At 38.1% G+C, this 26,686-nt stretch overlaps 2 protein-coding genes across 35 annotated transcripts in view; one reads left to right on the top strand and one right to left on the bottom strand.

The window, feature by feature from the left end:
- LRCH3 (leucine rich repeats and calponin homology domain containing 3) overlaps nt 1-17,014 on the top strand; it is a 100,401-nt gene extending 83,387 nt beyond the window's left edge. For 6 of the 13 annotated variants that reach the window (XM_081571627.1, XM_081571632.1, XM_081571629.1 and 3 more), the window contains 5 exons: nt 126-233; nt 1,822-1,940; nt 2,499-2,636; nt 7,448-7,525; nt 11,064-11,406. In XM_081571627.1, coding sequence (XP_081427753.1) covers nt 126-233; nt 1,822-1,940; nt 2,499-2,636; nt 7,448-7,525; nt 11,064-11,264 — 644 coding nt within the window. In that variant the 3' untranslated portion in view covers nt 11,265-11,406. Of the gene's footprint in view, nt 1-125; nt 234-1,821; nt 1,941-2,498; nt 2,637-7,447; nt 7,526-11,063; nt 11,407-14,106; nt 16,172-16,269 lie in introns of those variants that run through there. The other 7 variants (XM_081571628.1, XM_081571631.1, XM_081571637.1 and 4 more) reach the window with 5 other exon arrangements.
- A 655-nt stretch (nt 17,015-17,669) lies between these two features.
- DRC9 (dynein regulatory complex subunit 9) overlaps nt 17,670-26,686 on the bottom strand; it is a 50,546-nt gene continuing 41,529 nt past the window's right edge. For 20 of the 22 annotated variants that reach the window (XM_081571665.1, XM_081571662.1, XM_081571658.1 and 17 more), the window contains 3 exons: nt 21,372-21,503; nt 20,010-20,111; nt 17,670-18,325 (listed from right to left, as the gene is read on the bottom strand). In XM_081571665.1, the coding sequence (XP_081427791.1) occupies nt 18,194-18,325; nt 20,010-20,111; nt 21,372-21,503 (366 nt within the window). In that variant the 3' untranslated portion in view covers nt 17,670-18,193. Of the gene's footprint in view, nt 18,374-19,967; nt 20,112-21,371; nt 21,504-26,686 lie in introns of all 22 variants that reach the window. The other 2 variants (XM_081571646.1, XM_081571644.1) reach the window with 1 other exon arrangement.

Consider the following 26,686-nt stretch of genomic DNA (forward strand, 5'->3'; position numbering starts at 1 on the left):
TTTTATATCATTGCAACATTTAACTTTTTTAATTTATCATTTATTGAACTTTTGTCACGTCTATTATTATATTTAATTTTTTTCCATCTCCTTTAATTTTATTTTGCTTTTCCATGCTGATTTAGTTCATCATTCCCCTGCATATTCTTTTCCTGCTGCTATCCAGAGAAACCAGCCCCAGCGCCCTGAAAGCTTCCTTTTCCGAGGAGCTGTCAGGACAGAAACAAATAAAGGTAGGTGGTAGTGACTAAAACGGGGACAGGGGTGGAGGTGGTTATACAATGACATTAACTGTTAACATTCTTTTACATTTCTATGCTGGGAATTCCTTGGCAATTCAATGGTTAGGACTTGGTGCTCTCACTGCCAGGGCCCAGGTTCAATCCGTGGTCAGGGAACTAAGATCCTGCAACCTGTGTGGTGTGGCCAAACAAAAACAAAAAACAATAATAAACGAACTTCTACCCTATGGTGTCACTGAGACAAAGTTTTAAGCTCTGCATTTGTCTATAATCTCACTGATATTAAAGGAAGAGAATCTTAATCTTGCTCAAATTCATTTTGTTCAGAAAGTTTCTTAGTATCACCTAAAAGCAGGTTGTAGTGTTTGAACAAAAAAAATACTCTTCTAGGGCTTCAGGGACTGAATGTCTCTTCTCCCTGTAACGTTATTTTAGATTTTTCCGTTGGTAAAAGCCGTTTTCTATATTGTTAAGAAATGAATCAGTAATTTAAAAACAGATCTACTTAGTCTCATGGTTTTTAGTTAATATGGTAAATCTCTGCTGATCCCCAAAGAAGTTACCTAGACGTGGAAACAGACATTTCACTACCAAAATTACTTTTAATGTAACTGATAGATACAGTGAGATTTAAACTCAAACCAGAGGTGCGCTGCTGGTGGGACTGTAAATTAGCATGGAAAACTGTTTACATTATCTGCTAATGCTGAATACTTGTTGAGTTGGTCAAGTAGTTCACTTTGTTTTAGGTATAAAAGAAATTTTTCATTTTCATGAAGAACTTTATTGAACAAACTTTTGGCCAACCTGATGTATCCTATGAGTAGCAACTTTGCTTTCTGAAACATGTAACATCTATACCAAAAGATATGTACAAAAATATTCATAGCAGTGTCATTCATAATAGCCCCAAACTGAATGTCCATCAACAATAGAATGGATAAATAAGTATGGTATATTTGTACAATAGGATACGAAATAGGCAATGAAAATGAACAAGTTAATACATACAACAACGTGAATAAATCTTATAATGTTGATCAAAAGAAGCCAAACCCAAAAGCATACACACATATATTATGGTTTTATTTATAGAAAGTTCAAAAATGGACAAAACTAATCTGTGGTATTAGAAGCCAGGAAGTATACATAGTTAGAACCCATGGTATTAGAAATAACTCTTGGGTACCAATGGGCAGAGAACAGGAGAGGGTCTCCTGGGTGCTGGTAATTTTCCATTTATTGACTTGCTTGTATCTGCTTTGTGATGATAATTTATTGAGAGCTCTTTGCTTATGATTTGTGTAATTTTGGGGGGGTGATATTCAATAAAAATGTTTTTAAATGGATGTGATCAAACACAAAATAGTTGAGCCCAATGGATAATGGACATTTGGTAGTTTTTCATACTATTCTCCCTATTATTGTGCATATTTTAAAATTTCCATTATAAAAACCTTTTTTAAAAAGGCAATACAGAAGTAGAAAGTGCTATACTTTCAAGGAAACTGGTCAGGTGGATCTGAGTATTTTTACAACACTAGCGGTCGCTTTTGTCTCACATATCAATATTTTTTAGGTCATGCTTCACCCCTCCTTTCATCTTCTGTACCTACCACTGATTTGAAAGATCCGGTAACAAGACAGAATTCAAGACAGAGAGAAGAAGAGCTAGAATTAATAGATCAACTACGGAAAGTATATACATTGCCTTTGAGTTATACTTTTTTAAGTAATGTTGCTATAACTCATGATCCTGGCATCACTTGTTCATTTGACTTACAGATTTTTAATAGAATCAACAACTGTCCATTGTGTGCTGTGATGCCCATTGTGTGATGAATTTTTTCAGCTATTTACTAGGAAAATGAGATGAGTTACTCCATAAAGCTCAACCCCTGGCCCTACTTATTTAAAGTTTTTTTCTGCTTCAATGTAAAGAAATCTGGTTAGAGTTAATAAAAATTAAAGTATATGTGCATACATACCACACTTACATCATGTGTAGTGTTTATTTTAAAATTGCATCTAGTTTTTTGTTTTTTAATCAGAAAATTGTAAATGAATTGTTTGGAACTTGGCAGCACTGTCACCTGGCTGCCATACGTACATACATATATTGACCATACACATATATATGTATATGTGTGTGTGTGTAGATATATATTGGATCTCCTTAAATTATTGACTTAGGATAGAAAGATAAAATAAGAGATTGTGGTACTTAAGTTATTTGCTTTTTATTTTGATTTTTAGCATATTGAGTACCGGTTGAAGGTATCTCTGCCTTGTGATCTTGGAGCAGCTCTAACCGATGGTGTCGTTCTTTGCCATTTAGCCAACCATGTGCGGCCTCGATCTGTCCCAAGCATTCACGTTCCCTCACCAGCTGTAGTAAGTTTAATGCTTAAAAAACGTTGGTTCTTCACCAGACATTTGTTAAGAGGCAGGCGTTATGTGAGTGCTAAGGATACAAATATGAATGGAGTCTAGCCCCTGCCTTTTGGGTCTTACTTCTACTAGAGAAAAAACAGGCCTGTAAACAGTAACTTACAGCTGTGTGGTAAGTGTTATAAAAGAGTTATGTCAGAAGTTTGCTATGGGAATACGAAAAAGGGACCACTTCAGCGCTGCCTGGAAAGTTCAGGAAAGCCTCGCCAGCAGAGGAGAAGGTAAAATTTGAACTAATTCTTCAAGTATGAGAAATTTGCCAGCATTACAGAGAGGGAGAACATCATCCTGGACATAGTATTCCTAGATTAAAAAGCTAAGGAAGATCATGGCATATTAAAGGAATTCTTAAGTTGTTTAAAGTAGATCATTTACAAGGTTGTGAGTGTAAATGGCAAAGGATGTTGCTAGAGAGGTAAGCCACAGGCCATGTGGCAAGGGCCTTATGTCCCATGTCAGGGAAATGAAAGTATATCTTAGTGTAGACAACCAGGAAACACAGAAGGAACTTGAGAGGAATAATATGATTATAACTGCAGTTTAGAATGATGAATATTTCAGGGTTAGAAGTGACATGATTCAGGAACCAACCTCAGGTGCAGAATGTGCATTCTAGATAAGCAGTAGGTTTTCTTGAGACTGCTGGTCACATATGAACATTAGTATCAGGATGGCAACCCACAAGAGAAAGAGCAAGTTTTGGATTGACACAACTTTCTTTTTTTTTTTTCTTTAAGTTTTTATTAAGAAACATTTCAAACCTTCAGAAAAACTGAAAGAATAACATAAGGAAAACTATTAGAGCCCCCACCTAGAGCTGACAATCATTGCATCTTGCTGTCTTGCTTTGTCTGTATTTGTGTGTGTATTTTAATCGCACCATTTAAAAGTTGCCGATCTTATAACACCTTGCTGCTGCTGCTAAGTTGCTTCAATTGTGTCCAACTCTGTGCGACCCCATAGACGACAGCCCACCAGGCTCTGCCATCCCTGGGATTCTCCAGGCAAGAACACTGGAGTGGGTTGCCATTTCCTTCTCCAGTGCATGATAGGGAAAAGTGAAAGTGAAGTTGCTCAGTCGTGTCTGACTCTTAGCAACCCCATGGACTGTAGCCTACCAGGCTCCTCCGTCCATGGAATTTTCCAGGCAAGAGTACTGGAGTGGGGTGCCATAACACTTTACCCCTAAATATTTCTGAGAATGTCTTAGGCCACTTTGCTCTTACCCATAGCTTGAAGCCAGGGATTGCAGGATGTGGGCGCTGAACCCTGTTGGTGGGAGTGTGATGTGATTCATTCACAGAGCTCCCTGTGGGATCAGCCTGAAACTGAGAAGAGACAGCTATGAACCCTTAGCAGCCAGCAGGGAGTGGGGGTAGGAAAGGAGGATAGATGCACAGGCTGAGTAGAGACACTGGATGAGGCACCAGTAGCATCCACAGGTTATATTTGCATATCCCCAGTTGTTCCAAGAATATCTTTTCATGGCTGTTCTGCTTCCTCTCCCCTCACTAATATACAGACACACAGCAGGATATAATCAAGGTTTCCACATTGCATTGATTATTATATGATGTTGTGACATCTCTTTTGATGAGTCTGAATGGATACTGTGCATTTGTAACATGCTTAGCAGTGTCTAACCTTTTCAGAATCGCATTTTCTGGTCATTTGTTTTTATTTAGCACATGCTTCCTGATACAAATCCTTTACTCTTACTGCAGTTGTATCCAGGCCTCTGGATTGCCACTCTGGACATTCATCTTGCTGCCTCTCCAGATGCAAATCGTTTAAGCCTCCCAAGTACCTTTTAGTCTAATTATAAAAGCTGCTTTGTTACCAAGATCCCAGGAGACTGATAATGGCCCTTTTCCCTCGAGCACATCAAAAAATAGTCATGCATTTGCTTCTAAAGAAAATAGGTGGCCAGTTTTTATTTAGTGACCTCAGAAAACAGGATTTCAGCTTTGTGTAGAAAAGACAGAGAGGAGTAGCAGTACTGCCAAGTCAACTATGCTTCCAAGACTTGAAAGATTTGGTTTGGGTCCTGAGGTGGTGATTAAGAGAATAGGAATTGGCATGCTATTTGGCATTCTTCCTAGTTTCTGTCAACTGAGTTAAGAAACATAATTTTTTTTTAATAATAAAAAAGAAATCTGTCATTCTTCATATTCCAGGGAAATACTTAGGAAGTAGCAAGGAGCTCATGTGGAAAGTGAAATTTGAGAGTACAGGTGACTGAGGATCTTTATCTTGATCATTCAAATAGAGTGCCTTTCATTTAAGAATGTAAAATACATATAGGAAAAATAAAACTTTTATTAATGTTAAACCACTTACAGAAATTAAACAGATGGACCTTCTTGTTTATCAAAGAAACGGGGATATAACATTAAATTTTGTTGTTGTTCAGTCCCTAAGTCATGTCCAACTCTTCGCGATCTGATGGGCTACAGCACACCAAGCTTCTCAGTCCTTCACCATCTCTCAGAGCTTGTTCAAACTCATGTCCATTGAGTCAGTGATGCCATCCAACCATCTCGTCTTCTGTCTTCCCCTTCTCCTCCTGCCTTCAATCAGGGTCTTTTCTAATGAGTCGGCTCTTCACATCAGGTGGCCAAAGTATTGGAGCTTCAGCTTCAGCATCAGTCCTTCCAGTGAATATTCAGGATTGATTTCCTTTAGGATTGACTGGTTTGATCTCTTTGCAGTCCAAAGGACTCTCAAGAGTCTTCTCTAACACCACAGTTCAAAAGCATCAATTCTTTGGCACTCAGCCTTTTTTATGGTCCAATTCTCACATCATACATGACTACTAGAAAAACCATAGCTTTGACTAGACAGACCTTTGTAGGCAAAGTAATGTCTCTGCTTTGTAATATGCTGTCCAGGTTGGTCATAGCTTTTCTTCCAAGGAGCAAGAATCTTTTAATTTCATGGCTGCAGTCACCATCTGCAGTGATTTTGGAGCCCAAGAAAATAAAGTCCGTCACTGTTTCCACTGTTTCCCCACTTATTTGCCATGATCTTCGTTTTTTGAATGTTGAGTTTTAAGCCAGCTTTTTCACTGTCCTCTTTCACCTTCATCAAGAGGCTCTTTAGTTCCTCTTTGCTTTATGCCATAAGGGTGATGTGATCTGCATTATCTGAGGTTATTGATATTTGTCCCCGTAGTCTTGATTCCAGCTTGTGCTTCATCCTGGCATTTCACATGATGTACTCTGCATATAAGTTAATAAACAGGGTGACAATATACAGCCTTGATTTACTCCTTTCTCAATTTTGAACCAGTCCGTTGTTCCATGTCTGGTTCTAACTGTTGCTTGACCTGCATACAGGTTTCGCAGGAGGCAAGTAAGGTGATCTGGTATTTCTGTCTCTTAAAGAATTTTCCAGTTTGTTGTGATCCACACAGTCAAAGGCTTTAGTGTAGTAAATGAAGCAGAAGTAGATGTTTTTCCAGAATTCTTTTTCTTTTTTCTATGATCCAACAGACGCTGGCAAATTGATCTCTGGTTCCTCTTTCTTTTCTAAATCCAGCTCGTACATCTGGAAGTTCTCGGTTCATGTACTGTTGAAGCCTGGCTTGGAGAATTTGGGGCATTACTTTACTAGCATGTGAGTTGTGTGCAATTGTGCAGTAGTTTGAACATACTTTGGCATTGCCCTTCTTTGGGATTGGAATGAAAACTGACCTTTTCCAGTCCTGTGGCCACTGCTGAGTTTTCCAAATTTGCTGGCATGAGTGCAGCACTTTAATAGCATCATCTTTTAGGATTTGAAATAGCTCAACTGGAATTCCATCACCTCCACTAGCTTTGTTCATAGTGATGCTTCCTAAGACCCACTTGGCTTCAGACTCCAGAATGTCTGGCTCTAGGTGAGATGTTGGCTTCCATACCTGATGCTTAAACCAGCAGATAAATTTGAACAGCTGAGTTTGTTAACCACTTTGGGAAATGGGATTCATATTTCTTTCTTACAAGATAACCCACTTGGCAAAAAAAATTTATCACAACTTTAGGTCATGCAGTGCAACTATGTTCTAGTCATCAGAGATATTTTCAAAAAAACAAGTTTAGTAGTGATTTTCCTATGGGAAATTTTCACCTTTTGGAAAATGGTTCTTTAATCCAATCTTTTAAAATTCAAATGTTAAATTTAAATATAATCATTGAATAGTGACATGATACATCTGTAGTATATTTATGAGCAAAGGCTATTGATTTTATTATTGTTATTTTCTTTAAAAATACTGAAAGAAAATGAACCAAATTGCTAACCGTGATTATACTTGATTGACTGAGCTGTAGGTAATTAATTTTGCTATTCCTCCGGATTTTCTTTGGTGTATATTTTAAAGCAGAAAAAAATTAGACAGCCATCCTCCTAAAATTTCTCTGTTTAGCACTTGCTTTATAAAAATCAAAGCCCAGTGTCTATAAAGTAGGGAGTGGCATACTGTGGACCATAGGGTAGTCCCTATTTTTGTAAATGAAGTTATATTAGAACACAGTCACTCACTTGTTTATATATTGCCTATGGTTGCTTTCACTCTCTTAGCAGATTTGAATGGTTGCAACAGATCATATGGCCCTGAGGCCTAACATGTTTATTATCTGATCTTTAAGAAAAAGTTTGCTAACCCTCCAGTCTAGAACATTGAATTTATGAAGCCATTGTGGCAGGAGTGTTTCTAGTTAGCAAATTTTTTTAAACTTTGCTAATAATACTATGTTTTCTTTCTTTTGCAGCCTAAATTAACAATGGCAAAATGTAGACGAAATGTGGAGAATTTCCTAGAAGCTTGCAGAAAAATCGGTGTACCTCAGGTAATAAATTTTATTTCTTATTTTGCTAAATGAATTTGGGTATTACATTCCTAAAATCTTTTAGAAATGCAAGTATTTAATATCTTATAGGATAGTTCTGTGCTAAGTTGATAATTACTAACATAATTGTATTACTAGAGTCAGTCATTATGCTTTTGATCAGTTTTCCATAATTATTTCCAAGAACCAAGCAAAGAATCAATATACATATTAATTAATTTCAATGTTATAGTAAGTAACTAGTGCCAAGTAATCAAAAATAGTTATTTTGAAATTTTTTATGTATCCCCACTTGCTCATTGACTTGTAGACAACTTCATACACAGTAGAGGCTATGCTTCAGAATATGTGCTTCTTAGACTAAGAATGCTTCAGTTGGCTTCAGTTTTTTAACACTTGCTTTAATACTTTTAAAAAATGTTTATTTTGAAATAACTTTAGACTTTGAGAAATGGTGCAAAAATGGCACAGAGAGATGACTATATACAGTTTACTTGTGTACTCAACTATATACAGGTTCCTGGACTGTTAACATAAGCATAAACATAGTATGTCATCCAAAGTAATAAACACCTAGACAGTGTTATTGACTAAGTTACAGATTTACCAGTTTTTCCTACTAAGGCTCTTTGGAATTGAATATACAGGAGGCCATTTTTAGGCACTGGTCCCATTCTTGAAGGGTTTTTTTGCCTCCAGATTCCTCAGTTACAGCTTTATTGCCCTTTAATGGTACAAATAGTTAAACTTTTACCCTTTAAAAAAACAATTAAGTGTGGTATTCTTAAAAAATATTATATATAATGACATGATATATAGATAAATTTAAAGAAATAAAAACTGGTGCCATTTGATACTTTTTTCCATTAACCACAACTGTTACAGTTCTTGTCACCATATTTTGTCCAGTATTCAAAGAGAAAAACATGACTCTTTGTCTGTCACCTTCTTAATTAGCTGTTAGAAACCCAGTATTGGCCTCGACTTAATTCCACTATTCCTTTCGAAGCTAAGCTCTTGTTCCGAGGGCTTTCACTGACAGTGACTCATTTTACCCAATTCACCATTCCTGGCTTTCAGTTCAGTTCAGTCGCTCAGTCGTGTCCGACTCTTTGCGACCCCATGAATTGCAGCACGCCAGGCCTCCCTGTCCATCACCAACTCCCGGAGTCTACCCAAACCCATGTTCCTGTCTTTAACCAACATGAATTGAGAAGGTCATAGCATCACTTGTCCAATGGGCGCCTTTCCCTTTCAGCTTTTTTACAAAGGGGAAGCAAGCCCAGCTACACAGAGTAGCTGCATTAGGCAGCGTGAACTCCCATGAGTGTTTTTTTCTCCTTTTATTAAGTAGATTTTGAGTCTACTACTTACTTTTTACTTTTTTCTTTTGTGTTTTATTAAGCTGAGTTATAAATTAACTGAAATGCACATTTAGTGATAGTTAGCAAGGATCTTTTTTGTTCCTGTGGACAAATTCAAAGCAAATTTGTTATCTGCATATCATACTGATTTCTAAAGGCTTATCATCTCTTTTAGAACAAGCCATATTTAAACATATTGAGAGCATTAATAAGATTTCTAGATAAATAGCCTACATTTCTCCATATTAACAGGCAGGTTCTGATATTCCCTTGTACAGTTTAACATTCAGGGTTTCCCTTATGCCTGCTTAATTTGTTCCTACCTGACCATCACAGGCATGCCCAGTAGCTTCCCCAGTTTCTTAGCACAGTATCTTTGAACAAGAGAATGTGGAACGGGTTAGTGCAGGCAATAGGAACCAGCCGGAAAATAGGAGTGATTAAAAAGAGGCAGTGCATACCTAGAGAGAAGGATGCTGAAAACGGCCCCACACAGCTAGACGTACTGGCACACTTAGCCTGTGTCAGACTGTTAAAGAACTTCTTACAGTCAGCGTACATGCACTCTGGACTTTACAGAATCGTCATCTGTCTCAGATTTAAAGTCCATACACTGAACTTCTTTTAGGATGTAACTGCCATCAGTCAGCAAAATCAAAAACAGTGTGCCTTTTATTTTTTAAATTTATTTTAAATTGTCTGATAATCACTTTACAGTGTAACAGTGTGCCTTTTAAAACATGCATTTTAATCCACTATTTGCCAAGCAGTGGTTAACAGTTTTTATTTGAAGGCAGGAGACAAAAAAAAACCCCTGCAATTTAAAAGACTGGGTGTTTCTCCAGGTGGTTTTAGACTGGAGTTCTTGACACATCCTCCCTCCCATCCCTCTTCTCCACCAGAAAGAGGAAGTGGACATTCCACACTGGCCACCTCGTCCTTCTCCACTTCTGCCTTTCACCCAAGCCTCACCACCACCATCACTACCGCTTTTAGATGCATTCCTATTCTGCTGCTACTTCTGCTAAAACACTTAATTGTTTGCCTAAAACGAAATGAAGAAAATGAATAAATACAAAGCCATAGCTTTAAACTCACATTCTCAGGTCCTTCTGCCATGGAAGGGAAGAAGAAACCTATACCTCTTCTCCGTTTGTTCTCCCCTAACTTCTGAGCATTATGACTAAACACAACCACCTGCTATGTTTGACTTGTAAATAAAATCAGGGATGTAATAATGATCATTTGAAAATAGATAACATAAAGTATTGAAAAAATTGTCAGATGCTCTGTCCAGAAAACATGTGTAAAGATGAATGATTTCCCTTCTCAGTATAACTTTTTATATGTTTACAAGTTAAATTATGAAACACTGAAGAATACCAGTGACTGTTGAAAACCTCCAGTAAGGCTAGGGATATGGATATTCTCTTTTATCATATGATACATTCAAAAAACTATAATGGGTGGTGAAAACTTCTGAGTCCAGTATATCATGTCCTAGAGTTATTATATGTTACGTGTGAAAGAATATTTTACTGTTATCAAGTCCAGTAATGCTTTTAATTGCTTAATCTGTAAATTGGAGGGTTTGGATGATCTCTAAGGCCCCTTACAACTCTAGATTAGTAATTAGTAAACTGGACTTGATTTGATTTTTAGAGAAACACCAAGTCATTTAGTACAACCTGACTTCCAGGTAATAAATTTCCCTTGATTATCATACTTTCTTCATTCTTTGAACCTTTATGACTCACCTGGCTTTCTCTGAAAACTTCCCCCTCTTCTGTCCACCCCAAGGTTTTGTCCTTGCTTTCTGACCTATTCTTTTTTTGTTACTGGGGAAAAAGCAGCCAAGAAAGAAGTTGCCTCACCCACTCACCACCCTCAGGCCTCTTATAACCCTAGTCAGCATCCACCTCTGTTTATTTTATCCTGAATGTTCGTACTAGGCACCAACAATTTTATTCTGCTATTTAGTAGTAAAATCAAGCTCAGCAAATAGAGGATTCTTAGTGGTTTTGTTTTTCAGCATTTTATTTTGATTCATCATAATAAAAAGTGTTTCTTTGAATATGATTGAGATGATCATATTGAATTCTATACTCAAATCTGTATTTCTGACCCACTGACTTTGTTTTTCTGTTTTCCTTTCCTGCTCACACTTTGGACAGGACAATCTTTGTTCCCCTTCTGACATCCTTCAGCTAAACCTCAGCGTAAAAAGAACTGTTGAAACGCTACTTTCTCTTGGGGCACATTCAGAAGAATCCAGTTTTGTCTCTCTATCTATCCAGCTTTTGGGTTTTGTGGCATTTTATTGTACTTTAATGTTAACTCTCTGTATGCTTTATTACTGGATCTTTCCCCTCTAGCCAAAAGAGTGCATTCCAGTGATTTTTCCACCTCTTTCCTATGCTTGGTAAAAGGAGGTTTGTTTCTCATTCAAAAGTATTTACATATGTGCTTTTTTTCTGGCCATCAAAGAGCTAATCAATAAAGTAGATAAATCCTGTCCTCTTGTGCCCAGATGAGCAGTTCATGACATTAGGAAGCATTTTTGATGCTAAAACAAAGAGTAAAAAGATCAGCATTTTTCCTTCTGCTCATTCATCCATTCTCCTGGCCTGAGAGGCCTTGTTTCTCTCATCATGAATGCTGAGCAGGTTCTACTAATACAATCATGAGCACGTTGTTAAAATACAACCTGTAAGTTTGTTTCCAAATAACACAGTCAAATTTCCATCTGGCCGTTTTTCCATGCCTCAGCATAACTGAAGTACTGAAACTGTGAGAAATACTAAAATTATGACTTGCTGAACTTTTCAGCAGCTGTTCATAGGGAAACAGTGGTACTCTTTCTGTTCTGGGAGGGCACCTGGTCACTTAGATCTCCATATTGAACTGTGCCCTGAAATCCTGAAATCTCTTTTTATTAGTAGGCACAGGCCCACCTAATAAGCGTTTGCTGTCTGGACATCTGGAAGGCACTGGCCATTTAATCTTAATAATTTTAATTTGATTAGGATTATCAGACCAAAGATAATGTTGGATCCCTAGATTGCTATTCTGAGCCCATTGTGTACACTGAAAACAGTACACAAGCCAATATCTGTAGCTGCCCTTTCAGGGGTTGGCACCTGTCAACACATTTATTATGTTTTGTTAAACTTCATTTCTGGAATCCTATTTAGAATTTAAAATTGGAATTTATGTATTTTCCAATATATTTGAACCGTGTTAATAGGTGAACTTGTATTTGATAGGCTGTTGAGATTATATCTGAACACTAGCAGGTAAAGTATTAGGCAGCAATCTCTGTTTTGTACCCAAGGCAGTGAATATTGTCTCTTTCAGAATGTTTAGTATATTAGCCTCTAGCCTTAATGCTTGAAACTACTTTATATTGCATTCAGATTCTGGTGCTCATAAACAGTGTTTCTGAACATTCAGGAATCTCCTCAACTCTGTTAACAAAATTGGACAACGAAGGGAGATTGTGAGGAACATGTAGAAGTCAGTCTGAGGATCTGATTGCTTTGGTTTCCTTCATATTAAATGGGAAGAGTGTTTGATACATTAAAATCTGTTTACTTTCAATGCTGAAACATTGAACACTGTGTTGAAAAGTTCAGTTTTATACAGTAGTAGTGCCTTTCAGAGTTTGGGGGAGACATTTTTAAGGTGTCCCTGAGTCAGAGATCAGTTTTTTCAAGTTTTGTTCCTTTAAAAAACCACTGATAATACACAAGGTGTGGTGTGTTGTTTGAGGGGAGTTATGGTGCATAAGCCAGCTAGAAGGCAAATGTGCATCTGGAAAGCATAAGCCACTGAGGGAATGTCTAAACCATGGGCTCACAGGTCACAAGGCACTCCTGAAAGTGGAGATCAAGAAATCTGCCTCAGAGGAAATATGCGTCTCCCCCAAAAGCAGAACACCCTGCAGGTTCATTTTAAGTATAGTTAATCTGTACTTGCAGTTGTACTCAAAAGATTTACATAACATTGCTAGTTTTATAAGATCAAAAGATTCCATTTATCTTGTTTTATCAAGGTAAGTATTAAGTAAAAAGAAAGTAAAGCAAGAATATCAATAACTGCTCATAATACATACTTTATATTTTTTATTGCAACTGGTTTTGTAAAACTTCCTGTATTAAGTGCCAGTGAAAAGCTGAGGAAAATCTTCTCTAATTAATATGTATAGTCACTTCTTCAGTACAGCCAGAATTCCACTTTCATTCCTTTGAGAGTAATCATGCTTTTATCTAATCAGTGATAGATGTTATTATGATATGCCTTTTTTCCTTATATGAAAGGATTAACCAAACACATTAATGAGGTAAATAAGAAAGAAGCAATTTAATTTCCTTAAGCAAATATGTAAACACTTTTCAGATATATGTTAATTAAGATGTTCTTGACTAAACTCACATCATTGTTCTCCAGCATAATTTAATCCATTAAATACCAGGATATGAAACACTTTTTCAGATATGATTACTGCATTTAAATTCTATAATTCAGATTTTTAAGTAATTCAAACTGGACCTTCCATAAATTACCCAGTGTGGTGGGGGTGGGGGGATTTTCTCAAATACATCTAAATCTCAAGTATATACTTCAGTTTCTTCCTGTGATGCCTATCTAGTATGAGAACCCTGATTCTCATAGTCAGGACTATAATGTAGATAGTGGCCATTCCTGTCTCATGGAGTCTGAGTTATGCCATGAAACTATCTTGCATTCCTGTGGTTTGTAATTTCCAAAGCACTTTCTCCTACAATATTGTATCTTTAGGCTTAAGCCATCTGGTAACTTGGAACTGTTTTTCTGTTTTCATCTGTCTCATTTTACTGATCTGATCTGCATTGCTTTTTTATTCATCAGGAATGAAGGATGTTGCTTTTACTCCATCATAGTATGTTTATCCTCTGTTGTATGTATAAATTGTATGTGACTTGTTTATTTTCCAATATTCAAAATAATATGTATGTACTTTTAGTTGTATTAATAATAATAATAAAAAAAAGTGACAGTGAGTGTCAGGTACCGTTTCTGTATAACTCATACGAACAGAGGTCAGATTCCCAGCTACTGACTTTTCATATCTCAATTCATTATTAGAGAGAGAAGAGATGCTTATTTTTTCTTTTCACTTCTGTGACGTTCATCCTCTTTTCTCTTTTGTTTTTATGTCACGTTGTCCCATTTCAGGAGCAATTATGTTTGCCTCTCCACATTTTAGAAGAGAAAGGTTTGGGCCAGGTTGCCGTGACGGTCCAGGCTCTCCTGGAACTTGCCCCACCCAAGCAGCAGCAGCAGCAGCAGCAGCAGCAGCACCACCACCAGTTATCTGCTGTGTAAGGACTCCCAGCACCTTGGGCATTGGCCTGGCCAAAATGGAACAGGACAGCGTGACTGCTGCTGCCCACCATCTGCTTAACAAAGCGCTTACGTGTTCTTAAAAGGGACTGTTTCCATGATTCCTGACAGGAATATTTTGCTTCATTTCTCCATTTTAGGGGAGGTTATGTCCACTTGCATTGAATTGTTTATGAAGACATGGTTTTCACAAATGAAACTTCATTACTGAGAACCCAACACTGATGCCCAGCCTGGCTGTGCTTTTCTAGAGAGTGGGCTCTTTTATATACTGAAGACTGACTTTTCAGAAGGGTATTTGGCTCTCTGGAAGGCACAGACATGCTGTTATTTTTACCTGTTTCCAAGCCCTCTGGAATCCACAGATTTCTAAACATGGTTGTTCATTAGAATCTCCTGGAGAATTTGTTAAAGTACAAATTCCCACTCAGTGGGTCTACAGTGAGCCTGGGTATCTGCATTTCAACAACCATTCCAGGTGTTCCATGTAGTGAAGACCATTGTTCCAAGCTAGATATTTGTATAATTTGGGGGAGTGATGACCCCACTGTTTCTCTGCCACATTTAAGATCAAAAACTGTATTATATTTGGACTGTTCTGTCCAAAAATAATGTAAACACTCTAGATTTTGCATAGTGAGCCAATGAAACAAATACTGTGGTATTTAAGGCCAGTGTCCTAGGTCTCCCCACAGCTCCAGTCCATCACCACTTAGAGGTTGGATCCATATATCATCCCACTATTATTCTAATCAAGCACTCTACACACAGGTTCCAAATCTTCAGGCTGGTAGCACATGACACTCTGCATCCTGTGTATTGACTTCTCTGAGCACACCCCTTCTCCCCTCCCCACAAGCTGCTCCCAGGATACCTGGATCTGTGAACATCTTCCAGTCACATACGGCAGATTCACTTCCAGCTCCCCAACTAACGGATGATTATGAAAATAAAGGAAAAGCCAAATTTCTTACATTTCTTTCAGCTAACGGCCAGTTTCCATAGCTGAGTTAAAGCACTTGTAGCATTTTAAAACACCGGCTGTCTTTTCATCTAGCTCCCCCATCAGTGCCTTATTTACTAAACTGTGGATGCAGTACAAGGACCCAAGGCTCAGACAACACAAAACCTTTATTCAAATCTAAGCACTTGGGTCTTTTTTCTCCCTATATTTTGAGCCCCTTTTCGTTGTCAGTAATATCTTCTGGTATTCACTGCCTTTGTAAACCAAGTAAATAGAGTAAGTGAAGATACTAGTTATCTAGGTTTTTTCCTGTTGTTAATTGTTCTGGAGTTTCTTCACCAGTGCATGCATTTAAACATAATGTCCTCTTTTTTATCATGTAGCAGCATCTAAAAGTAACTTTGGATAAAATCTTGTTGTGTATCTGGTCAAAGTAATGTTTTCTCCTTTGTCATCACAGGTTTAACCTTCTATAATACACAACATCTGAGCTCAAAGCCCAAACCTTCAGGGTCTTTACAAAAGTAAAATGTATTTTAAGTGCTTAGAGCCAGACCCTATTATATTTACAGTTCCAAACAGACCCACCAATCATATAGCTTGTTTAGAATTTAACTGTAAGTATTTTTACTTCTAGTCAGTGGTAAACCTCAGTATAATCTCCAGATTATAGAGAAAAATTTGAAATGAAACTTAGCAAAGGACACTGTTTGTCATATATTATGCAAGGAATAATCCCAATCAACATATACAGTACAACATTTGTGACTAATTTTCCCATGGGAATAATTGGAATTTTTAATTTATTTCAAATTTTATACTTAGCATGAAACCTTACTCATATATTTTATCAAGCTAATTCAAATTTTATGTTTGAATTGTTAGAAAATATTTGTGTATAGTTTTGGTTAATAATGAAAGAAAAATATAAAATATATTAAATGTCTTTTCTATGTCAAGATGCAAAACAGGTCATGTTGGAAAATTTTTGTACTCAGTATTTTGTATGTACCTTTTTTCTTTTTTTTAAGCTGGAAAGAAAATTTAACATTCAGCCTTGCTAGACTCTAACATAAGCTGAAGATGACTTTGTAACACATCCACCTGACCATTTATGAGCTTCCTACTGAAGCAGTGAGCGTCCCAACACTGAAGAGTGAATGAAGAAAAGGCTGAGTGCCCGCCCACCAGGGCCCCTGTCAACTGTGGAGGTTTTAAGCCAGCAGGTTTCTGGGCTTTCAAACTCATACTTGCTTAGCACTCCAAACAATTTTCTCTGGAAACAACTCATGGGAGGAGGGGCCTCTGTATTTGACTAGAATAGAGTAGGACACTTAGTAGCTATAGGTCACTTTCCTTAATAGCTTTGAAAATACAGCTTCACAGCTAATCAAGGAGTCTGATTTCTCTACTTGGTAACAGTCCAGCAATGACTAATGATATATGACTATGCTGATGAGTAGGATGAATTTTTTAAAACTAAGCGCTTAAATGGTTATAGAAATGAAGGAAAACATGGATATTTAGAAACTTTTTATATACATATTGCAATAAGATGATTTATAGCAGATTTCATTTTATTTCTGAAAATGTTATAAACATGTAATTAGTAAAAAAAATTTTGTAAAACACTGTCCTATATTTGTATGTGTGTAAATATAATGCATAAGTTCTAAGAATAAATGTCAGTATCATGTATGTTATTTTAAATTGCCTATGCCACTTTACATATTGACATTAAAATAAAAGACAACACTTTCAATAGCATGAAATAAAGGCTGATGTGAAAATGTTCATATCTAAAGCATAGTTTCCTTGGAAAATAAAAGAGTAAATTTTCTGATGGAACATTGGTAGAAACTCGTAATAGCCCCTTGAGATCAAAATGTACTTTTTTAAGGAAGTGTAGATACAGTATTGTCTTATATTTGGAGTTAGATATGGCTTAATTTTGAAATATTACATATCTGGAAAGCTTTTCTCAGAAACTTCCAACTGTTCTATAATTGTCTTAATGTTCCAAGACAGTTCTGTTCTGATTAATCGAGCCAAGAGTGACCCCATGAGTGGGCTCATGTTCTTTTAAAAGAACATGACTAAGCTTTTTGTGCCAGGCACAGGTTAGGATTTTCACATGCGTTACCTTTTTCAGTCTTAATACCCCATAAGATGACAGTCATTGAGTAATAAGCAAAGCAGCTATAGGCCCTAGTATCTCACCTATCAAAAATACCTCCAAACTCATCTCCCCACTGACCTATATCTCCTGTCTTTCCTATGTATGGGTTGTATATCCTGACATCTCATTTCTATCTTCCATTTATCATTTATATCCCTACCTATTTCCCAGAAAAGGAGCTGAAGCAACTTATAATAAGATATATGTTCTTATGTGACATTCCCCGTAAAAAAACAGTACAGTGATAATAAATTTAAAAGGCAAGCACCAACCTTTATTAGAACTTTACTCTGTATGTATTATGGTAGACACTTGATAAATGTCACCTGTAGTTCCTACTGAACACCTCATTTTTGCTTTTACTATTAAGTATCATTTTTCACTATAGGCAAATTGAATAAAGGCAGAATCAGAGACGTTACAGGAATTACTGAAGTTTTAAAGCATCACTATAACTAAGATGATGTGCTTTTTTTTTTTTTCTGGTGAGCAAGAACAAAAGGAATCTTCAAAGACTTCTAGAAATACTTCTTCCCAGCAGTTTTTTTTTTTTTTTTTCAAGTTATGAAGAAGCCCTAAACCACAGTATAATCCTAATTCAGGGTTTGAAAACTAGTATAGCAGGCAAAGTTACCTAGTATAACCAAGCCTCACCTAGGAGTATCCAGATAAGAAACAACCCATAGATGAGTTAATCTGCGATGGTAAAAGATATTTCTTACGCCCTTCAGGTCCTCCTTCCCATCTCCAGAGCACCAACAGAAAAGATAACTTGGTCACTTTTTGCCTCTCCTCTTGTTCTTCTCTTTGCCTTTTCCTTTTACATCTTTGCTTTCGTCTTTGTCCTTAGGCATTTTGAAACCACCAATTTCTCTCCGCACCACAGTGCCTCGCCACCAGGCCTGGAGCTGAAAGAGAACAGGGAAGTGAGTATACTTTGTAGTATGCCTGACAAACTGCATTTTTTTTTCTACGTAAGGGGATTGTTTTTTCATAAACTAACTTGTGTGAAGATGGCCTCTGAGACACAGAAATGGCCAAGCATGCCTCAGAGCAGTGCTAGTCTGTTCTGCAGCTTGAAGTCCTACAGTCTAAAGTTCTCAAGGAGTAAAAATGTAAGGAAACTGATTAGGCCTGACTTGCCTTTGCATGTAGAAACCTGATTACCTTGTACTGCTGCTCTTTATGAACATTCAAGTTCCCCAAATCTAAAAACCGTTTGCTCCAAAAGGGATGCTAGTTACCTGAACCATAGGTAACTCAGTCAAAAATGTGCAGATAAACTAAACTGTAGATAATTCAATAGGCTTCCTGGTGCATTTCAATCTCTAATCATTGATTAAAGGATCAAAACTCACCTTCAAAAAGGACTTAGTTAGCTCCCTTGAATATCTTGGTCATTAGATACAACTGTTCTGAATACATTCTGGGCTGCTTTAAAATCAGACTAAACCCCAAAGACAGAGCAAATCCACTAATGAAAACAAAAATGGTCTTCAGCTACTTCTTACAGTTTTACTCTAAATTGAGGAAACTCAACAAATAGAAAACACCATAGAAGCTCAATAAACACTTGCTAACTATACATCTGCTGCTGCTGCTGCTAAGTCGCTTCAGTCATGTCCGACTCTGTGCGACCCCATAGACGGCAGCCCACCAGGCTCCGCCATCCTTGGGATTCTCCAGGCAAGAATACTGGAGTGGGTTGCCATTTCCTTCTCCAGTGCATGAATGGGAAAAGTGAAAGTGAAGTTGCTCAGTCGTGTCCGACTCTTAGGGACCCCATGGACTGTAGCCCACCAGGCTCCTCCATCCATGGGATTTTCCAAGCAAGAGTACTGGAGTGGGGTGCCATTGCCTTCTCCGACTATACATCTGACTCTCTCCTACTATACATCTGACTCTCTCCTAATGGAAAGCTCAAGTTTGGGTTTAAATACCTGGTCCTGAATGTATTACACTTCAAAGCTTACTTCCTTAGTTCACCCTCTACTATACATCCCAAACCACAGCTTGCACACCACAGGGTCTCAGCAGATACTCTTTCAGAGAGAAGGGCAATCCTCAACAGTACAGTTTCAGTGCAGCTGATGTTACATTTGCTTGAAAATATTTCCCAAAATCTGACTTGCCAGTTTCATCATCACTAATAAATACAAGTTCATATAAAACTTTTGTTTCTGAACTACTACTTACCCTTCTGCCTTTTTTGAGAAAAGCTCTTATCAAAACCTAGCAGATAATCTGGGCTAACATAAATAGGATCTTAAGAAGCAGTGGGATATTAAAAAATTCTTTTAAGAGCTCTGTTGATTAGAAATAGTATTTATAAGTTTGACCTCTGGGCACAAGTTCTAGGCTTTGCTTCCACTGTTAACCACCTCTTCTTTCCCAGATTAAAAACTGGGGGGCATGTCCTCTTAACTGTCTCCCTGTACCACAGACTATGGCAAATTCCAGTGATTAGGCCATGCTTCCTCACAGGTCTCCTGCTCTGTGTTTGATAATAAATGAGAGGTGCTTTGCATTCCTCACTGTTTGGCCAGTTACAGAATTGAAAAGGCCCCAAGATGCGAAGTATGGTTTTTTTACCTTTATGATGCTCTTCAGTTCCAAGTCATCCTGTTCTCTCTTCTTCCGGGTCTTCTCCTTTTCTATACGATCTTCAATGATGACTTGTTCATATTCCCTTATCTGCAAAAGTAGATATTAATCATGTGTTACAGGACCCAGCCAAGCTGTGGCCCACCCAGACCTGCTTCTTTGGTTCATGCCGCATCGCTTGCAGGATCTCAGTTCTCCCACCAGGGACTGAACCTGGGGCCAAGGCAGTGAAAACCCAGAATTCTAACCACTAGGCCACCAGAGAACTCCCCAGCCTTGCATTTTTAATAAAAAACTTTAAAATGAACCATACCAAATTAAACCCTCCAAAAAAGAAAAAATGTACTTGATGCCTATATTGTCAGTATTCATGTTAGCTTTATAACTGTCCCCCGAATTTTTTCAGCTTGAATAATTTAAATTTGCTTTAAAGTCTTCTAGTAAAAATGAAATACTAACTTGATATGTGGCTAATGACATCAAAATAATGTAATAAAAAACTAATAGAAGGCACACCTACAAATGCTGCTAAGTCACTTCAGTCGTGTCTGACTCTGTGCGACCCCATAGATGGCAGCCCACCAGGCTCCCCCGTCCCTGGGATTCTCCAGGCAAGAACACTGAAATGGGCTGCCATTTCCTTCTCCAATGCATGAAAGTGAAAAGGGAAAGTGAAGTCGCTCAGTCGTGTCCGACTCTTCACAACCCCATGGACTGCAGCCCACCAGGCTCCTCCATCCATGGGATTTCCCAGGCAAGAGTACTGGAGTGGGTTGCCACTGCCTTCTCCGACACCTACAAATAACCATCCTTTAAAAGAAATTTGAGAAGTTCTATACTTATTCAATGATGAAACCATAATCAGAAGGTTTTTATAAATCATCATTTATAAATTATCTTCAGAGATCTTAAAGTAGAAATAAAAATAGTATCTAGCTCAAGGGGTTTTGGATAGCGTTAAAATAAGTTATGTAGGTAAACCTGGGTTTGATCCCTGGATTGGGAAGATCCCCTGGAGAAGGGAAAGGTTACCCCCTCCAGTATTCTGGCCTCGAGTATTCCATGAACTGTATAGTTCATTGGGTCACAAAGAATTGGGCATGACTTGAACGACTGAAAAAAAAAAGTAAAATACTAGAAAAGTGCCCTGGCCAGATAAAGCCCTATCAAGTGTCGGCTGCTGCTGTTATTGTCCCATCAATGAGGACATCATCATCATCAGAAAAGAATCCCAGTAGTTGACAGGCACACCTCTACTTTGTGACCAAAAATTGTACCCCAGCTACTGCAGCTTAGCTCCCACCTACTCCGTGCTCTGCCTTAATGCTATTGCGACTCCCCCTTCCTTACCGTCTTTGCAAGTTCTTGAAGGTGTGCTAGGTCACTGGCCTTAGCAGATTTGAGGGCATTTAGTTCATTCTGTTTCATTTCTGTGTCCTTATCAAATTTCTCCATCCAAAACTCTAGCTTCTCCTCAAGCTTCTATTTGGAAACAAACAAACAAACATTAAAATGTGGCCAGACATGAAACAGTATATACTGTATGAAATCATGTATATGAGGTTCAAGAACAAGCATGACTGTTCTATAGGGAAAGAAGTCAGAATAATGGTTACTTTGAGGGGGATTGTTGGTTTATTGATTGGGAATGGGGCGGGAAGGAAACTTTAGGGATGCTGAAGCTTCTATTTGGAAAAGGAAAAAACAAAATGTGGTCAAACCTTTGACAAGTCTTAGCAAGAAACAGAGAGAGAAGACACAAACTTTTTAAAATAAAAGATGGAAAAGATAAGTTCAGAAATAAAATTTAAATTGTAAGACACTACAGGGCATATCTTTGTACTAATAAATTCAAAATGAATGTTTTGATGAAATGGATTATTTCTAGGAAGACATAAGTTACCAAAAATGATTCAAAAAGAGTTTTTTTAAGTAAAGACATCAATAATCATTAAAGAAACAGAAAAGGGAGCCAAACATCTCTCCTTTACCCAACCAGACTGTTTATGACTGAATTTTACCAGTTTCAAGGAACAGGTAATAATCTATTTTGTTCTATTTCTGTTAAGCTAGCTAGCATAACTGATCACAGTACAACAAAGAAGCACCAAAAATGAATCTATAGAATAATCTCATTTATGGAATACATAAATACAAAATAAAAATCTACAATTCTAACAGTCTAGTAAAAGAATAATAAATTATGAACAAAGTAGATTTATCCCCCAAATTTAAAGATGATTCAACATCAAGTCTATTAATATATTTTAACTTATTAACACATTAAAAGAAAATCATATCTTCTCAATGGATTAAAAAAAATCCATCTCATAAAACTCAATCTTCATTCCTGATTAAGAAAAAAAAAAAAACTTAGCAATATTTGACTAAAAGGCAACTTTATTAACTTGATAAGGTTTACCTACCATAAACCTACAGCCCATAAACCTACAGCCCAAATGTCATACAATTCCCATTTGTGTCAGTTATCAACTTATTGCCTCTCAATTCCAAATCATCCTTCACTGACCAGCTTTGTAAAACTGGATGCTTGCAGCAAACACTTCTGTTCTGCAAACTGGCACAGTATTCAGCTTTGTCAGTAGAGAGTGCTAGAGGGACATGACAGAAGAGCTTCTCTCCTTGGTTCCCATGTGCTTCCTCCTTTGTTTCTGGGCACAGCTGATGGTGGCATGGATGTGACATACTCAATGGCACTTGTTCACCAAGTTTTACTAACACAACAGACAGAGTCTTGCTTGCCAAACACAGTCTACAGTTCCCTGCTTGCCAGCTTTACTCCACTAGCTGTAAAACAGCTCTGACCCAGGCAACAAAGTAAATATCTGTTTATTCCTCCCTTGGATACTGTCCTCCAGCCCTAGAGTTTTGTATCCCTCCTTTTCAGCCAATCCCTTATTAGCAGTTAATGATTCTTTTTTAATATGTTCCCTGCTCAAATTACCAATGTGGTTTCTGTCCCCTAACTGAACTATAATGATAAAGAATTAGTATCAAAACTAGTTTGTCTCCCACCTTCTAATTCATGTGTCTCCTTAAGTCATCTAAAATCCTTGCTTCTTCTGTTCATCAGATACAATCAGCATAATGCAGTAAACTACTAGGGTGTCTTGTGGAAAGTTAAAGCAAGCAATAATCTCTGCAGACCATAATGTGGCAGAGAAAGCAGAAACGACACAGCCCTGATGTGACTGTGAGTGTGTATTGCTGGCCCAGCCAGGTAAAAGTAAACTGCTTCTGCAGTTTTTTCCAAATGAGTTTGGAGACAAGGAGTTTAGTCAAGTTAATAGCTGCCATTCAAAATTTTCGCCAGTAAAGATATGACATCTGGAACAGTATCTGCAGTTGGAGTCACTACACAGGCCAAACAGCTGAGTTGAATGGGAATGTGATAAATGTCACTACCTCCACTTCAAAGCCTTTGATGTTGGCATTAATTTCAGCAGTTACACTGAGACTATAGTACTGCTTATGATTCACTATCTTGGTAGGGATGGGAAGTCCCAGAGGCTTCTACTAGGCCCTTCCTATCATAATGGCCCTCACTCCATGAATCAGGAGCCAAGGTGAAAATTCTGTTATCAAGTATGTCTTACTCCAACCATATGTTCGGTAACTGGGGAAAATAATCACAGGGTGGATCCATAGAAAAGTGAGCCCAGAGTAAATCAGACTTAAGTCTCCATCTATCACATGACCATCATAATCGCCCATTTTGAGAAGGGTCCACAGTGTTGTCTTGAATCCCCAGGAATTAGCATCAATTCAGAGCCAATGTTTAGTAACCTCAAAAGGTCTGGGTATTTTCTTTTTTCCAGTGCATAGTCACTCTAATAAGTAGGTCCCTTGGGTAAGGCTTAGAGGAAGATTCACTTGCATTACTTGTACAAGTGAACAAGTGCTGCTGAGTTCACCTTCAGGGGGACCTGCTGCCTTCAGTCAAGGGGCTCTGGGTCTGTGAAATTACTTAGTTTGGAAACTGGGTGAGAGGCCATGACTCTTTATTGTGGTAACTCAAATCAAGTTTTTGGCTACTAGATTTGGACTTTTTCTCTGTTGTGTAGATCAAGTAATGCTTTATCCTAGTACCTCCCTGTAGTTAAGTGCAGCCACACGTCTTCTGGCACTCCATGATCCTATCAACTCCACTGAAATCAGGAGTGCCATCACCCATGGTCTTACCTGGCCTACATATGAAAGCAATAACAGGGCTTTTCAAGGATGCAGGTATTCCCCTAACTAAGAAGCTGAAGTCGAACTGTTCTATGAAGACCTACAAAACCTTTTAGAACTAACACCCAAAAAAGATGTCCTTTTCATTTTAGGGGACTGGAATGCAAAAGTAGGAAGTCAAGAAACACCTGGCGTAACAGGCAAATTTGGCCTTGGGGTACAGAATGAAGCAGGGCAAAGGCTAACAGAGTTTTGCCAAGAGAACGCACTGGTCATAGCAAACACCCTCTTCCAACAACACAAGAGAAGACTCTACACATGGACATCACCAGATGGTCAGTACCAAAATCAGGTTGATTATATTCTTTGCAGCCAAAGATGGAGAAGCTCTACACAGTCAGCAAAAACAAGACTGGAAATTGACTGTGCTCAGATCATGAACTCCTTACTGCCAAATTCAGACTTAAATTGAAGAAACTAGGGAAAACCACTAGACCATTCAGATATGACCTAAATCAAATCCCTTATGATTATACAGTGGAAGTGACAAATAGATTTAAGGGACTGTATCTGATAGACAGGGTGCCTGATGAACTATGGATGGAGGTTCATGACATTGTACAGGAGACAGGGATCAAGACCGTCCCCAAAAAAAGAAATGCAAAAAGGCAAAATGTTTGTCTGAGGAGGCCTTAAAATAGCTGTGAAAACAAGAGAAGCAAAAAGCAGAGGAGAAAAGGAAAGATATATCCATTTGAATGCAGAGTTCCAAAGAATAGCAAGGAGAGATAAGAAAGCCTTCCTCAGTGATCAATGCAAAGAAACAGAGGAAAACAATAGAATGGGAAAGACTAGAGATCTCTTCAATAAAATTAGAGATACCAAAGGAACATTTCATGCAAAGATGGGCTCAATAAAGGACAGAAATGGTATGAACCTAACAGAAGCAGAAGATACTAAGAAGGGTGGCAAGAATACACAGAAGAACTGTACAAAAAAGATCTTCACGACCCAGATAATCACGATGGTGTGATCACTCACCTAGAGCCAGGCATCCTGGAATGTGAAGTCAAGTGGGCCTTAGGAAGCATCAATACGAACAAAGCTAGTGGAGGTGATGGAATTCCAGTTGAGCTATTTCAAATCCTCAAAGATGATGCTGTGAAAGTGCTGCACTCAATATGCTAGCAAATTTGGAAAACTCAGCAGTGGCCACAGGACTGGAAAAGGTCAGTTTTCATTCCAATCCCAAAGAAAGGCAATGCCAAAGAATGCTCAAACTACCGCACAATTGCACTCATCTCACATGCTAGTAAAGTAATGCTCAAAACTCTCCAAGCCAGGCTTCAGCAATACATGAACCATGAACTTCCAGATGTTCAAGCTGGTTTTAGAAAAGGCAGAGGAACCAGAGATCAAATGGCCAACATCCACTGGATCATTGAAAAAAGCAACAGAGTTCCAGAAAAACATCTATTTCTGCTTTATTGACTATGCCAATGCCTTTGACTGTGTGAATCACAACAAACTGTGGAAAATTCTGAAAGAGATGGGAATACCAGACCACCTGACCTGCCTCTTGAGAAATCTGTATGCACGTCAGGAAGCAACAGTTAGAACTGGACATGGAACAACAGACTGGTTCCAAATTGGGAAAGGAGTATGTCAAGGCTGTATATTGTCACCCTGCTTATTTGACTTATATGCAGAGTTCATCATGAGAAATGCTGGGCTGGATGAAGCACAAGCTGCAATCAGGATTGCCAGGAGAAATATCAATAATCTCAGATATGCAGATGACACCACCCTTATGGCAGAATGTGAAGAGGAACTAAAGAGCCTCTTGATGAAAGTGAAAGAGGAGAGTGAAAAAGTTGGCTTAAAGCTCAACATTCAGAAAACTAAGATCATGGCATCCGGTCCCATCACTTCATGGGAAATAGACAGGGAAACAGTGGAAACAGTGTCAGACTTTGTTTTTTTGGGCTCCAAAATCACTCCAGATGGTGACTGCAGCCTTGAAATTAAAAGACGATTGCTCCTTGGAAGAAAATTTATGACCAATCTAGATAGCATATTAAAAAGCAGAGACATTACTTTACCAACAAAGGTCTATCTAGTCAAGGCTATGGTTTTTCCAGTAGTCATGTATGTATGTGAGAGTTGGACTATAAAGAAAGCTGAGCACAGAAGAACTGATGCTTTTGAACTGTGGTGTTGGAGAAGACTCTTGAGAGTCCCTTGGACTACAAGGAGGTCCAACCAGTCCATCCTAAAGGAGATCAGACCTGAGTGTTCATTGTAAGGACTGATGTTGAAGCTGAAACTCCAATACTTTGGCCACCTGATGCGAAGAGCTGACTCATCGGAAAAGACCCTGATGCTGGGAAAGATTGAGGGGAGGAGGAGAAGCGGATGACAGAGGATGAGATGGTTTGATGGCCTCACTGACTCAATGGACATGAGTTTGG

The sequence above is a fragment of the Giraffa tippelskirchi genome, chromosome 2 (genome assembly GCF_054371585.1).
Source record: "Giraffa tippelskirchi isolate mGirTip1 chromosome 2, T2T-mGirTip1v1.2.pri, whole genome shotgun sequence".
NCBI lineage: Eukaryota > Metazoa > Chordata > Mammalia > Artiodactyla > Giraffidae > Giraffa > Giraffa tippelskirchi.